At 38.7% G+C, this 16,168-nt stretch overlaps 1 protein-coding gene across 1 annotated transcript; it reads right to left on the reverse strand.

The window, feature by feature from the left end:
• Positions 1 to 14,351: 14,351 nt before the first annotated feature.
• LOC118653558 (melanoma-associated antigen B16-like) lies at positions 14,352 to 15,350 on the reverse strand. The gene has a single exon (XM_036304206.1). The coding sequence runs from the start codon at positions 15,348 to 15,350 to the stop codon at positions 14,352 to 14,354; it is 999 nt and encodes a 332-aa protein (XP_036160099.1).
• Positions 15,351 to 16,168: the final 818 nt, after the last annotated feature.

Below are 16,168 nucleotides of genomic sequence, written 5' to 3' on the forward strand. Positions count from 1 at the left end.
CTGCAAATAAGGACAGTTTTACTTTTTCTTTTCCAATCTGGATGCCTTTTATTTCTTCTTCGTGTCTGATCGCAATGGCTAGTACTTCCAGTACTATGTTGAACAGGAGTGGTGAGAGGGGGCATCCCTGTCTTGTTCCTGTTTTTAGTGGGAATGGTTTTAGTTTTTGCCCATTGATTATGATGTTGGCTGTGGGTTTGTCATAAGGACTCAGTACTTTCATTGCACCACACTCTTAGCAAAATCTGTCAATTGGGGCATTTTGAACTGGCAGTTTAAAGAACTACTGCTTTACCAAATAAATTATTACCATTAATCTTATGTCTATTTTGACATTTTTGATGAAACAATAACTGTAGTTCTTATGAATGAAAAATACTGCTATTTTTAAGTATTTGGTAACATTTATGTTCAATGTTATGTATCACCTAAAGATTCCCTTGACTTTTTGAATGAAATTTAAGTGTTCATTTTGTAATAGTTTGCTACAGTAAAGAATATTCAATAAATGTATGGGACATTGTGATGGCCTTTTAGTAATTGTGTGTATTCTTAAAATTAATGTGGTGTTGAAGCCTTAAATCTGTATGCATTGAATTTTTTCAAATGTGTCTAATTTTCTATTTCATTGAATCAGAAAGTAATCATTATTTGCAAATAATTTTTGTTTCTTTTATAGAGTTTACAAATCATACTTTAAATTTCAGCATTAAGTATCTATGATGGATGTTGCAATGGCCTGTTGTTATCATAGATGTTACAAGATTGGAATATACATGGACAATAGAAAGTGGGAAATCTGACATTATGTATCCCATCAATATTGATGATTTAAAAAATATTACATGCTATAAACCCAGGGTGGAGAGAAAATCTGTGTGTATTTTTGCAGAGTTGAAGATTTAAAAAAAAAATTCACTTACATTTGAGATCCTAGTAAAAGGAGTTCTTAGGGGTAAAATAGGCAGGTTTAGGAGTTTTAGGAATTAGGGGGTCCATGGGGGAGGAAAGCTTAGAGCCCATAGGTGAGGGCTTGGAGTTGCCAAAAGGCATACATTCACAGAGAAGAAAAAAGGGTGCCACGGGATAAGGGGAGAGGAAGACATCCATTCACAGAAGATAGGGAAAAGCCATAGCGTATGGGGAGAAAGAGGAAACAAAATTTCACAGAGGATAGAGAAATGCTGAGGAAAACAGATTTTCACAGGAGATAGAGAATTTTATCATTAAAGGGGGCGGGGAGCGGGTACATGAGGGACACCACGTGGGTTTTTTTGAGCTTTGAAGCTGATAATTCTACCTATTGGAAGGCAGCATCAAGAAACAGAACTGCAGCCTTTATAAACCTTAGGAAAAAAGAGCTTAGTGGGTCACCCCCTTTGGAATCCCCTCCTTATGTAGGAGTCTGTACTTGTTTCCAATACATTTCCACCCTTTTCATCTACCATCTTTTGTCTGTGGCTTCATTCTTCAAATCTACCTGGACAAGAACCCAGGAAAGAAACCACCCTTGCATCCTGCTCAGGAAAAACCATTGGACCACTAGCATAAGAACAAGTCTTGGGAAGTCAGAGAGAACTCCAGAGAGATTTAGCTAAATCCATAGGTTAATTATTTGGATTTCAACAAAAAATGAGACCTTGGAGACATCTCTAGGTTGTAGAGTCCTGGGACATCAGAGCTTATCTTACCCTTGGAAAGATGTATTTATATTCCAAAAGGTTAGAGTGAGAACTCGGGGATTTTTCCATCCCATCTCCATAGAGCAAAAGTAGCAGGGGAAAAGAAGGTAGTTGCCTCTTACTCCTGTGTATAAGCAGAAAAAAATAATTTTTCTCCATTGCTTCCCTATTATAACAACTTCAAAGTTTTTGAGCATAGGACATTTGACATGATCTTCATCATATCATCTCAGGAGTAAAAATCAAGATCTGACAATGTGGTCAATATTTGCATTAAGTTAATTTGCATTTTAAATGAATGATAAATCTATGTCTGATCTAGAATACACCATGTGAAGATTCAGGATAAAATTAAGAAAGATGATTATTAAAAGAATAATAGTGGGTTTTATTCTCATTGTGTGTGTGTGTGTGTGTGTGTGTGTGTACATGACTGAACAGTCCTGAAAAGTGCTGCATGTTGACTGATTATTAAGGAAGTTCTTTGTGACATTGTATTTAACATGGACATACAAGTCAGTGCCTTTATGACATGCATTGTATAAACATTTTTTGAGAGTCTTTGTTACTTTACTCCTTTGTATTATTGTTTTATTCATACATTTTAAATGTCTGAGTTGAAAAAGAATTTTTGTGGGATATTACCAGAGTGGAAATTGAAATATGACTCTATATAAATCCACCACATTAAAATATATGTAGAAGTATGTACATCCAAGTGTGCATGAGAAAGTAGTCCTAGTGAGAACGACCAGGTTTCATAAGTTGGGAGAATGAAGGTTGAGTACTTTATTAATATTACCTATGCTCTAAAAAATAATATTTCAAAAGCAAAGTGGCATTTATATAGATGTTATATTATCATTTTTATTTTAGTAGCAATAAATATTTTTTAAATGTTTGTTGTTTTTAAATTAAGTATATATGTGATGATCTCAATAATAATAGCATATTTCATTGTGTTTGGCTTCTTTTTATAATTCTATTTGGCCTTTCACATGAAATCCATAAGAGCAATCATTTTTTCTCTTTTTTTCTTTTGCTTATGCTTTTTTGAGCACCATGTTTGTTCTTGTGGGGGAATTTGGTGATATAAAAATGGTTCCTGCCTTTAAAGTAATATGCAAACTAACAGGGAGACATGCAAAAGACAAGAGTAGAATTCAGAAAAGGAAAGATATAGCAGAAGGTAAAGGGGGCATAAATGGTGATGGAAGGAGACTTGACTTGGGGTGGTGAGCACACAATACAACATACAGATGATGCATCATAGAATTGTACACCTGAAACCTACATAATTTTATTAATTAATGTCAACCCAATAAATTCAATAAATAAGAAAAGGAAAAAGATCAATGGGATTTAAATTTATCAACCAAAGACTCTGATGAAGCAGAAATTATTTTTTTAATTGTTTTATTGCTTAAAGTATTACAAAGAGTATTACATATGTCTCCTTTTTTCCCCCATCCTTGACAATCCCCTGGCCTCCCCTACCCCCCAGTGTCTTATGTCCATTGGTTATGCTTATATGCATGCATACAAGTCCTTCAGTTGATCTCTTACCTCCCCCACTTCTGCCCCCTTACCCTCCCTGGCCTTCCCGCTGCAGTTTGACAGTCTGTTTGAGGCAGCTCTGCCTCTGTATCTATTTTTGTTCATAAGTTTATAATGGTCTTTATTATCCATGAATGAGTGAGATCATGGGGTATTTTTCCTTCATTGACTGGCTTATTTCACTTAGCATAATGCTCTCCAGTTCCATCCATGCTGTTGCAAAAGGCAAGAGTTCCTTCTTTTTTACAGCAGCATAGTATTCCATCTTGTAGATGTACCACAGTTTTCTAATCCATTCATCTGCTGATGGGCACTTAGGCTGTTTCCAGATCTTCGCTATGGTAAACTGTGCTGCTGTGAACATAGGGGTGCATATATCCTTTCTGATTGGCGTTTCTGGTTTCTTGGGATATATTCCTAGAAGTGGGATCACAGGGTCAAATGGGAGTTCCATTTGTAGTTTTTTGAGGAAACTCCATACTGTCTTCCATAGTGGCTGCACCAGTCTGCATTCCCACCAGCAGTGAACGAGTGTTCCTTTTTCTCCACATCCTCTCCAGCACTTGTCGTTTGTTGATTTGTTGATGATAGCCAGTCTGACAGGTGTGAGATGGTACCTCATTGTTGTTTTGATTTGCATCTCTCGGATGATTAGTGACTTTGAGCATGTTTTCATATGTCTCTTGGCTTTCTGAATGTCCTGTTTTGAAAGGTGTCTATTTAGATCCTTTGCCCATTTTTTGATTGGATTGTTTATCTTCCTTTTGTTAAGTTGTATGAGTTCCCTATAAATTTTGGAGATTAGGCCCTTATCAGATATGACATTGGCAAATATGTTTTCCCACACAGTGGGCTTTCTTGTTGTTTTGCCGATGGTTTCTTTTGCTGTGCAGAAGTTTTTATTTTGATGTAGTCCCATTTGTTCATTTTCTCTTTAGTTTCAAGTGCCCTAGGAGCTGTATCAGTGAAGAAATTGCTTCAGCATATGTCTGAGATTTTGTTGCCTTTGGATTCTTCTAGAATTTTTATGGCTTCTCGTCGTACATTTAAGTCCTTTATCCATTTTGAGTTTATTTTTGTGTATGGTGTAAGTTGGTGGTCTGGTTTCATTTTTTTTCATGTGTCTGTCCAATTTTCCCAACACCATTTATTGAAGAGACTGTCTTCACTCCATTGTATGCTCTTGCCTCCTTTGTCAAATATTAATTGAGCATATTGGTTTGGGTCGATTTCTGGGCTCTCTATTCTATTCCATTGATCTATATGTCTGTTCTTGTGCCAGTTCCAGGCAGTTTTGAGAACAGTGGCTTTGTAATAGAGCTTGATATCTGGTATTGAGATCCCACCTACTTTGTTCTTTCTCAGGATCGCTACAGCTATTCATGGTCTTTTTTTTATTCCAGATGAATTTTTGGAGAGTTTATTCTAGGTCTCTGAAATATGCCATTGGTATTTTAATAGGAACTGCGTTGAATTTATAGATTGCTTTGGGTAGTATGGACATTTTAATGATGTTGATTCTACCAATCCATGAACATCATATGTTCTTCCATCTGTTTATGTCTTCCTCTATCTCTTTTTTCAACATCCTGTAGTTTTCTGAGTAGAGGTCTTTTACCTCTTTAGTTAAGTTCTTAAAATATGTTTTGAATTTGGACCAGAAGTGGAGAGAAAAATGTTTGCTAAGAGGCAATGGCATGAATAGAGCATAGAGTGTGAACAAATGATATATACGTTTAGGAAATTGTGTAACTAGATTGTTGTAGTGGAAGTTTGAGATTAGAAAATTAGATTGTCATATAGTTGAGATATTGGGCAATAGCATAAAAAGTTAGGAGCTTGTTATGTGGGCATTATGGGAATAAAGGCATCTACTCTTTCAACAAATGGGATGAATTAAAATGAGAGGTACTGGAGACAAAAAGCACAGACCAATCAGAATGTTCTTCCAAATGTTGAAGGAGGAAACTATTAACGATCTCTACTGAGATCATTGTGCTGAGGACTTAAAGTAAGAGCTTATGTAGGAGAGATCCTGAGGTTTCCCAGACCTAGTGACCAGCCACAAAAATAGGGCTCAGAAAAAGGACTGGGTTTGCCAGTTTTTGATATAGAGAGATTGACAAAATAGGACTTGATAGAAAGTAGTTACATATACTTGCCAGAGAAAAGATGGTTTGTAAATATTTACTTTTCACCTTGTAATATAAGCATGTTAAAGTCGCTTTGTACTAGGGCTGTTATTTACATTCTTTCATATTGATATATTTGTGAAGACAAGCTATATCAACTATAAATCAAGCTATTTGGAAGAATTGTAATGTTACAATTCCCTTCAAGGCAACAAATTATTGACCCTTCTCTGTGAATGGATAAGATCTGAAAGGTGTACAGATATGGTTAAACTATACTCATGATTTCAAAAGACCTTACAGACTAATAGTGACAAGTACATAAAACAGGGCTGATGCAACACAGACAACTAATGCCACTATCAACACAGAAACAATGCGCTGTAAGACTCAAAGTCTCTAGAGGACACTGATAAAGGAACCAGGAAAAACTGCATGGGACAATGTTTAAGATAGCCCTTGAAAGTTTGGTAGGTGTTCACAAGAAGCTAAAAATAACTGTTTAAAAAATATAATTTAGCATACATTGTTCTTCTTTTTTTAAAAAAAATATTTTTTTATTGATGTTGGATATGCCTATTACCTTGATTGTGGTGACAGTAACACAGAAGTTGCATACATAAAAACTCATCAAATTATGCACATTAGTTATGTGCAGTTATTTATACATCAATTATACCTCAATACAGCTCAAGAAATGTTTCTTTCACTCTTCTAAACCTTTCACCAAGAAGGCACTTGTGAATTTGAGGTTAGGGAAAAAATAGCTAAAATCCTTCTTAAGTGCTTAACTTCATGTGTATTTGTTGCCCGAGAGTATCTATACCTGTATCAGCACAGTGGTAAGGAAGTACAATGAAAGGGCTTCCTATTCTTGGGGAGGTGTGTAGAAAAACTCTCATATATGGAGACAAAAAGCATGAGCATCAGGATTGAATTTGGGTCACAGATGTCAGTAGCCTAGTTACAAAGAAGAAAAATATAAACTAAGAGGATATGCAGATTAATTGAAATATATTAAAAGAATTGAAACATAGTACAGGAATCATTGCATTACTTCAAAAAATGTTACTAAGTGACAAATACACTGAAATGTGACACAGCAAACAGTATATTGAGATGAATCACAAGATCTTAGCCTAAGTGCTTAAAAACTAATTAGAAACATGAATTAAGAGTGTTCTAAAAATAACACTGACCTCAGACCTTCAAAGATCCCATAAAAGACATCAGAGAGAATATATGCACTATAAATAATGATTAAAAGGACTAAAACACTATTTCTACCTTAAATAAATATGTAATTAAGTAAATGAACAATGACAAGTTGACAAACTATCGTGTTTTTCAGTAAAAGATTATAAGGTATTCAAGCATCCTCTACTCTACTGTTGATTCCCTGCAAAGTACTCTTCATTTCAGTTAGTGTATGCTTCATTTCTCACTGGTTCTTTTACATGTTATTGATATTCTCACTAATTTTCTTGAAATTCTCACTTAGTCCCTTGAAGCTCTCATTAAGATCCATGAGCATCCTTACAACCATTGTTTTGAACTCTGTATCTAGAATTTTGCTTACTTCCATTTCCTTTTGTTCTTTTTCTGGAGATTTCTTCTGTTCATTCATTTGTGACATGTTTCTTTGTCTTACATTTTGACTGCTTCCCTGTGTTTGTTTTTATGCATTAGGTAGAGCTTCTATGTCCTCTGGAATTGGTAAAGCAGCCTAGTGTAGTAGGTGTCCTGTACAACCCAGTGGCTCAGCCTCCCCAGTCACTTGAGCTAGGCATTCTAGGTAAGTTCCTGTGTGGGCTGTGTGCACTGTCTTGTTGTAATTGAGCCTTAATTGCTGTTGTTGTCACTGGGAGGAACTGACCTCCTGGCCAACTGGCTGTGAGGAGCATCTGCAACTACAATGGAAGAATTGCTGTGCTGGAGATACCCCTATCAAGCAGGACCTGCTTCAATGTGACTTTGGTGTTCACTGAGTCTTCCCCTTGAGTGTGTTGAACTTGGATGTCTAGACTTGTCGTCCGGAGTAATCTAAAGCTATCCACCAGGTGCACTGGCTGTGGCCCCGTGGGAGGTGCAAAGTCAGCCATGGCCTGTGCCCTGCCTGGGGCCACCCATCAGTAGCTACAGAGCCATCTGCAGATGGCTGCTACTTGTTTTGGGCTTGTAAATGCCCAGAAGAGCCCAAGCTGTGAAACAAGGCAGGCTGCTGCTAGTGCCAGGCCTGAGGCCTCTTACTGAGAGGAATGGGGCATGCTGACTCTAGCAGCTGCTTGTTTGAGAGATTTTTAGGGAGATCTGATTCCTGAGCCTGGACAGGCCATTCATATGGAAAAGCCACTTCAAACAGCTTGGGTGGGGCTGCAAATTGGGTGGGGTGGGAATCTCAGGGAATCAGAGTGGAGCAAACAGTGTGACCCAGGCTGATGGAAAGTCAGATATGACACTTTCCGGTCAGCTCTGGGATAAGGGGAGGTCTCAACATAGGAACAATGACCTCTGCCAACACTTTTGTGTGGGAGAAAGCCAGCCCCGAGTTCTTACCCTGATGCTAGACAATCCACTTCCTCCCCATATGTCCCTGGATCTCCCCAAGTCGCTGCCTTAGTGCTGGAGCTCAGAGGAAGCAAGTCCAGGTAAGTCCGTGTGCTGACCCTTTAAATGGAACTTCCTGAAACTCCAGCAGCCTCTGTGTCACTCAGCCACAATCCTCACTGGTTTTTACAGCCCAAAGTTACAGGGACTTCTCTTCCTTGCTCTGAAACCCTGTGCTGAGTAGTCTTATGTGAGACTTGGACTCCTTGCTTCTCATGGGAGGCCTCCACAGCCTAGATATCCCTCCCGATTTAAAAATACCATATGTGGGTGCCAGACCAGCCCGTTTCTCACCTCTGCCCCTCCTACCAGTCTCAATGTATTTTCTTCTTTACTTCTCTAGTAATAGGACTTCCATTCTGCTAGATTTCAGGCAGTTCTGAATAATGGTTGTTCTGTATCTTGGTTGTTATTTTGATGTGGTTGCGGGAGGCGGCAAGTAATAATGTTTACCTACCCTACCACCTTGGTTCTCCCAAACCATTAAGTCTTAAGTGTCCTTCCATGTGCTTCTTTAATTCCCATGCTGTAGTACCTACACAGCCATCTTGACCAAAACTCTCTATTTTTTTAACAAAATTTACATAGAAGCCCAGCAATTAAAATAAAAATCTCTTACAAAAGAGAAGTAGAGACTCCATTTTTTTCTCCTTCTCTTGAGCAGTTTCTCTTTTCCCCATCTACCTCTCACTACTACTCCATGAAATATAAGTTTGGTAAAATAGATGCATTCAATGTCTTTGTGTCATTAGACATAATTAGATTTAATTCATTCCTTAAGGTTTCAGGGGTGGTTATGGGAGTTCCAGGGCTATCAACTAATAATGGTTCACATCGAATCTACTATGATTTTCAAAATTTACTTCCTAACAATAGCAATTAGTATTTTCAATCATGTTGCAGATAAATATGACAATTAAAATGATATTTTAATGGCCACTAGAAATAAAGTAGTTAATTAAAAGAAAAATTTGCCCCCATTATAAATGATATTTATAAGTTTTTTAATAGCCTGTGATGTTTGAAGGCTGAAACACTATCTTATAGTTGGGGATGCTCACAATAGGACGGCATATAATACTCCTGCATTGGACACTTCACAACCTCACCACCCCCAGTCACTTCAAAAAGGAAGAGTACAATTTCCACAAGTTCTGCAAATCTCTGCACCATTGCTTAACCTCTCCTTTAAGCAGTAGAACCATGAGCATACTCAGAAGATACCCACACTCTGGTGTACCATAAATTTGGAAAACATGGGAAGCAACCTGTACTGGGAACACCACCTGCATTATTTCAGAAGACATGTCCACATTTAGCCCTTTATCAGAACACTAACTAAGGAAATTAGTAGTAGGGTATCCCACTTTAAATTTCCTCCTTGCAGTTATATGCCATCTTGCACTGCTCATTGGTACCTCTGGTCTGCCTCAACTCTCTGTCACCACTCATTAACATTCATGTAGCCCAGCGGTTCTCAACCTGTGGGTCGCAACCCCTTTTTCCATCAAATGACGCTTTCACAGGGGTCACCTAAGACCATCCTGCATATCAGATATTTACATTACGATTCATAACAGTAGCAACATTAAAATTATGAAGTAGCAACGAAAATAATTTTATGGTTGGGTCACAACATGAGGAACTGTATTTAAAGTGCCAGAAGGTTGAGAACCACTGATGTAGGCCATAACTCAGTAGAGAGTGTCCAGTGTATAGTAAGGACAAAATGCCCACTTCCAGTAGGAATCAAGGCAGACCCCAACCCTGATATACTGGCAAAGGACTACTAGAGTGGTCAAGACATGTAGCTTCTCCAGACTCGACCAGTAATATTACTGGATGATGCAGGAGAGACAGTATAGTTGGCCTAACAGTAGGTGGGGGAATTCCCTGAGATGATGGCTATTTCAAGTAGATTTTCTCACTCAGATAACTATATAATTTTTAGCTGTTAGCAGTGATTCAGAGATTTCCCAAGCCTGTTCATCTGAGTTGTCCTGGACTCACCGTCCAGATTCCCCACTTCCATTCCTTCTGGTCCTTTCTCCATTCAACATTGAACTCTGGATTCAGAACTTTGACTACCAACCTGCTCTTGGTTCTCTGTACTTGGATTTACATGTGGTCTCTCTCACAGATCCTGGACATTTCTCTTTCCCCAAATCCTCATCCCTCACTAAGTATAAATGTCCTATCTGGTCCCATTCCCTGTCAAGTGGTCATTTTGATGAAATATTTGCTTCTCAAATTATGTACTTTTGACTTTTAAAATGATATGTGAATGTTTATGATATTTATATGCATTAATTTGTGAAAATATGAATTGGAGAAATATTTTTGGGATATAATTTTGGCAATATTTACAAAAATTCACAGTCTTCACACACTCTACACTTTAACCCTATTTCTACCTTGCTATTGAGTTAGCTAGCTAATTTAATTAGGCAGGTTTAGAAAGTTTTAGGAATGAAAGGAGTCTATAGTAGAGGAATATATAATGGAGACTTGAAGATGCCAGGGTGTTTATTTTACTGGTACAGAGAGTAGAGAAATGGAATAGGCAAATAGAAATATATCTGGCCCGTGCAATTAATACAGCCATAAACCAAGGGTATCTCCGGCCTGAGCAATTAAAATGACCATAAGTTCGGCCAAAAGTAGCCCTGGATTGAACCTGAAACCCAGGCATGTGCTCTGACCAGGAATTGAACCCACGAGTAGCTGGGAAGCCATAGATAAGGCTTTCTCTGCCAACACAACTGGAAGAGCTATGAGATAAATCAAAAGTGACTCCAACCAACATGGGGGAGAGAAGGAGGGGGACACCATATGAGCTTTGGAAACTAATTCTATGTAGCAAAATAACCAATAAGGGTTCAGGTTCAGACAAAGAACTGCAGCCTATTCAATGCCTCAAGACAAAGAAGCAGCAGTCACCCATCTCAGGGGCCCCTGTGTCTGTCCAGGAAGGACAGAGTTGTAGGCTTAGAATTTAGAATTAGGTTTTTTTTAATTTTCATCTTTAAAAAAATTTTTAAATCTTTACTGTTGAAAGTATTACGTGTCCCCCTTTTCCCCCATTGACCCCTTCTAGCCCGCCCTTACTGCCCCCCACCCAAGGTTTTCTTCATCTTAATAATGGCACCCACATTTGCTAAGTTCAAACATATTGTATAGTCTTGATTACCCTGTCACCTGACATCCAACTCATCAATGAATTCCACTGATTAGAGGTAGTATCTGCTTGCAATAAAGTTTCTGTACTTTTCACCTGTCACCTTTTGTCTGTGGCTTCATTCTTTGAAACCATCGAGACAAGAACTCAGGAAAGAAATCACCTTTGTGTTCCAGTTCAATTTTCACGTTTCACTATCATGGTGAACAATAGACTTTAAGCCAATAAGTCATGTTAAAAACATTTTTTTTTTAATTGAGGGAGAGGGAGATATAGAAACATCAATGATGACAGAGAATTATCAATTGGCTGCCTCCTGCATGTCCCTATTGTGGATTGAGCCTGCAACTCAGGCATGTGCCCTGACCAGGAACTGAACCCATGACCTTCTGGTTCATAGGTTGACATTCATCCACTGAGCCATGCTAGCCAGGCAAAAATATTTGTTTTATAAGTCATGGCAACAAATGGGAAACAAATTATGTGCTCATCAGAAGAAGATGGTTAAAATAATTATGGCTCATACATGCTATGGGAGCAGTTATAAAAGTATATCTATGTGTTGTCATAGAAAGATCCTGTATTCATGTTAAGTGGAAAATACGACAAAATACGTGTATCACTACCCATTATGTTTTCAAATCACAATATATATTTTATAATACAATTATGTATGGGAAAGCCTAAAATTAAATTTAAAATAACCTATTAGATTAATTGTGGCAATCTCTGAGAATGTGGCTGAATTATGAAGGAGTATTGTCAAGGTGGAGATTGTGATCTGTCTATATTTTCCACATTTTCACACTAAGAATGCAAGCACTATCAGCTTTGTTGCTTCTGCTGTAGTTTCTCAAGTACTTTTGTTGTTAATCCTCACACGAGAATATTTTTCCATTGATTTTTATTTAGAGAGAGTGGAAGGGAGGGGTAGAGACACAGAGAGATCCATCAATCTGAGAGAGACACATGAATTGGTTGCCTCCTGCAAACGCCCTGACCAGGGCTGAGGATAGAGCCTGCACAAAGTACGTGCCCTTGACCTGAATTGAACCTGGGATCCTTCAGTTCACTCTACCCACTGAGGCAAACTGACTAGGGCCTCAAGTACTTTTAATTTATAATATTCAATATACGGAAGTGGAATATTCTGAGTGACATTCTGAACCTCTACATGCAAAAGAGCTGGACCTGGACAAAAATGCCAGCCCCTAGGCATAGTTAGCTTTCTGGGGTTAAGGGCAGCAAGATCCTTGGTAAATGAAGCCCACAGACAATGCCCAAATTGTACTTATTATTTTTACCTTTTTTCTTTACATGTGATTTTAGCACTTTGGATTAGAAGTCCCTTTTTATCCCAAGAGGCATTATGGAGTAGTGAGAAATGAATTGAGAGACAGAAGGTGGGTCTAAGGCTGGAGGACTGGAATACAGTGAGCTCTAGAAGAATTCAGACCCGAAGTCTAACCTCGGCTCGAACACTAACCAGACCTGTGAACTCCAGCACATTTCCAAGTTTTGTGACTCTTAGGCTCTTCATCTGAGGAATAAGTCTGATAAGCTGTGTCTCAATTTACTGTTAGAAAGAATGCACTGTATGTAAAGCACCCGGTGTAATTCCTGGCATACCTTAGGTTTTTTATAAATGGTAGTTGTTATTAATGTAATGATTTTGAGCACTGACCCTACTACCCTTACCTAGGTGATTTTTAAAAATCCAGTATGACTCAGAGAGCATGAAGTACTACAGAACATAGGATATCAGAACTACCAAAATACTGCTTAGAAAGTAAAGCACAGTAAACATATATGTATCTTATGCTGTATTCTTTAATAATGGGGAAGGAAATTCTTCTCTAGCTGATGCAACTCCAAATTCCTAGTATTTCTGACAAGGACCAATTACTCACCTTTTTATTTTCTGTTCCATTCAAACAACCCCTATTTTCATTAATTTTACACTCCTCGAAATTATAAGCATTTCCTAAGACTATACCAAAAATAACATTTAAAATATCCTTAAACGGAGCTGTCTCTGACTCTCTCAGCCCAGGACAGCAAATGCTAACAAAGTGGTTTCTGGGTATCTCATCTCAGGAAGTATCACTGTTCTCTCTCAAAAACTCCCTGAAGACGATGTGCATAAAAGATTGTAATGGAAGAGAGGCAAGACCACAGAACAACTTCCATTCCTGCCCCAGTGGAGATTTCTATTTTTAAATGACCCAAAAGTTATATGTGAACAATTTTCCCCTCCAGGTTTTCAATTCTCAACTCTGCAACCTACCATCTGTAGGTCTGATCAGTGATCACCAAACCCTCAAACGTTTCCTGCCCTACATCTAAAATCCACCTTAAAATTGCAGAATTGAAGCATTCAATTGAAGGAATTGAAGCGTTCTCCAAACCCCAATTTCCTTGACTCAGGGCATTTATGCTTGACTGGATCAAATAAAACAACTCCACTCACCTGTTATCTCCTTCTTTCACTTGACCTCTAGATATTAGAAGATATCTCATTATAGAATTGCCGATTCTGTAAGTAAAAATTATAAGGGCAAGTCCTAGGCCTTATTTATCCTAAAAATTCCAGGGCTAAGGTGGTGATTTCCAAACAGCAAAAGTTCAATAAAGTATGGGAATAATAGAAGGAGTGAGCATAGGATATACTTTAATGAGATTTATTTCTTATGCATACACAAACAAGTTAACCAAATTCAAGCATATGTAATTTTCTTTTATAAAGATAAAAGGTATAAGGAGCAAACTGACAATCTTTTACTTCTGCTCTATTTCTTGAACCCAAGTATCTTAAAACAAATTTCTTTCACATTTCTAGTAAGTGTCTATAGCAATGTGATGTTATCTTATTGCAGGTGACAACAGATGGATGGTTTCATATTTTAACAAAAGCTTACTATGAAACCGCCTTAGAGCATTAAATATGTGACCATTATCTTTCATAAACTTGGAGATTTTAAAGCTACTTAAAGGCATACTAAAACCAGTATTTGAATACATGTCAACAAAGAAATTTTCAAGTTACACATATAAAAGAGGAACACAAGCATAGTGTGTTCCTTTCAGCCTCACCACAGACCTAAATTCTATGAACACAAACTGCCTCTTCAAACAATGCCTAAGTAAACTATCCCTGACTTCCCTAAGGTGTGGGAGGAGCTGCCAGGCTTGGCCTTAGAAATGGGAGGGGCCATAGATGTCGAGATCCATGGCCCAAATTTTTTCTCGGACTCTCTCTTCTTCATCTCGCAATGCTTCTTCATACTGAGATGGGAAAGAACTTGGGTCAGTCCCATGAACGTCTGCCAGAAAGTTTAAGACTTGCATCTTGGTGGTTTCAGCGTGGGTTCTTGGGCCCCACAGAAATTCAAATTGTGCAGGATCACTGTTGGCCACCTTCTGGTACTTCAGGTATTCCTCCTCCACGAAATATTTGGTGATGAGCTCCCTGGGCTCTCCAAAGATATAGTGCTTCTTCCCAGAATATAACCCCATCACACTCAGAACATCCCAGATTTCCTGTTCGGTGGCACGGTTGCCCTTCATGAAGATCACACCCAGGATGAGTATCAGGATACCAGTCTTAGGCAAACCAACTTTACCATGCTGCATCCCATCATAGGTGAGGCCCAGTTTGATGATGATGACATAGCAGTGGTTGTAGGGATCCACTTCCTTCACATCAAGGCCAAAGATTATCTCCAGGCGTTCACGTGCTCTCCGGAACATCTCAATGAAGTGGTCTGCATACTCTTTGTTGATAACCTTCAACATATCTTCTATGGTTGTTATCTCTTTTATTTGATACTTGAATAGGAGGTAATTCACCAATGAAGCCGCATTTTCATTTATAGCATCTATGAGCACCTTCTTGGGGTCTGGATCAGCCTCTAAGGTGCTATCCTCCTCCTCTTCGCTACTAGAGCCCTCACCATATTTTCTTGATGATGAGACTGTGGTGACAATTGAGGAGGAACTCTGAGCACTCTGAGAGGTACTGGGGATAGCAGCATCAAGAGCCTCCTTCAGATTGCCAGGCATTTCAGGATGGGAGAAGAGACAGGCCGCCTCTAGAGCCTTGGACCCCTGTGCAACCTCCAGGCCCTGTGTCTCACTGTGGGCCTGAAGGAGTTGATCAGGTGAGCATTGTGGATTCTTCTGAGGAAAAGCCATGAGGACTCTTGTGGGTGGTGGTAATCAGGAGCGTGAACAGGAAGACAATGGGGAATCACTCCCTAAGGGAAAGAAGGAAGATGTGAGTGGCCTCAGCTTCCAATCTCAACTGTGATGGCTCTGATAAAAGCCACCTCTAATGGTCCTCTCCTGACAACTTTGCTACAGGGCCTCATAGATCACCTGACCTCCTGGATGCTGTGTCCCCCAGGGACATGAAAGACAAATACTCAATGCTCCTCAGGGTACAACAAGGCAAGCCAGGCTGAGAATTCTCAGGGATAATAGTAGGCAGGTGTGGCTGGGCTCTGTAGAACCATTTGTTTCTGAGAAGTATGGTCCCTTCAAGTCTTTACTCAGGTTCATTCCCTAGGACAGGGGTGGGCAACCTTTTTATGAGTGCGTGCCAAAACCAGCAAAATCTCTGACTCAACATTCTTCTGCATGCCACCCTAATTTTTTGAGAACATGTTACGCCTACTTGATATCTCTTAAGGTGTACGTATGTGAAGAACCTTGAAGAAATAATAAAATTCATTCGAGCGACAAAAACAGTATATGATGATAAAAAATACATTTATTTTCTAATGTATACATGTACACTGATAGTCCAACAAAAAATTTATAACTCTGTTTGATATTATCAGTGGGACTTTTGCTGCTGCATCACTGATGACAGAAATTTTACATGAGGTTTATATTTTGTGACCTTCAGAGATACGCACGAGCTACTGCTTTCATCCGTCAGGCTACTCCTATTATGAGACTTAACAAAATTCATCACTGAGAACAAAGATTCACAAGCGTATGTGGATGAA

This window comes from Myotis myotis, unplaced genomic scaffold, assembly GCF_014108235.1.
Source record: "Myotis myotis isolate mMyoMyo1 unplaced genomic scaffold, mMyoMyo1.p scaffold_m19_p_4, whole genome shotgun sequence".
NCBI classification, from domain to species: Eukaryota; Metazoa; Chordata; class Mammalia; order Chiroptera; family Vespertilionidae; genus Myotis; species Myotis myotis.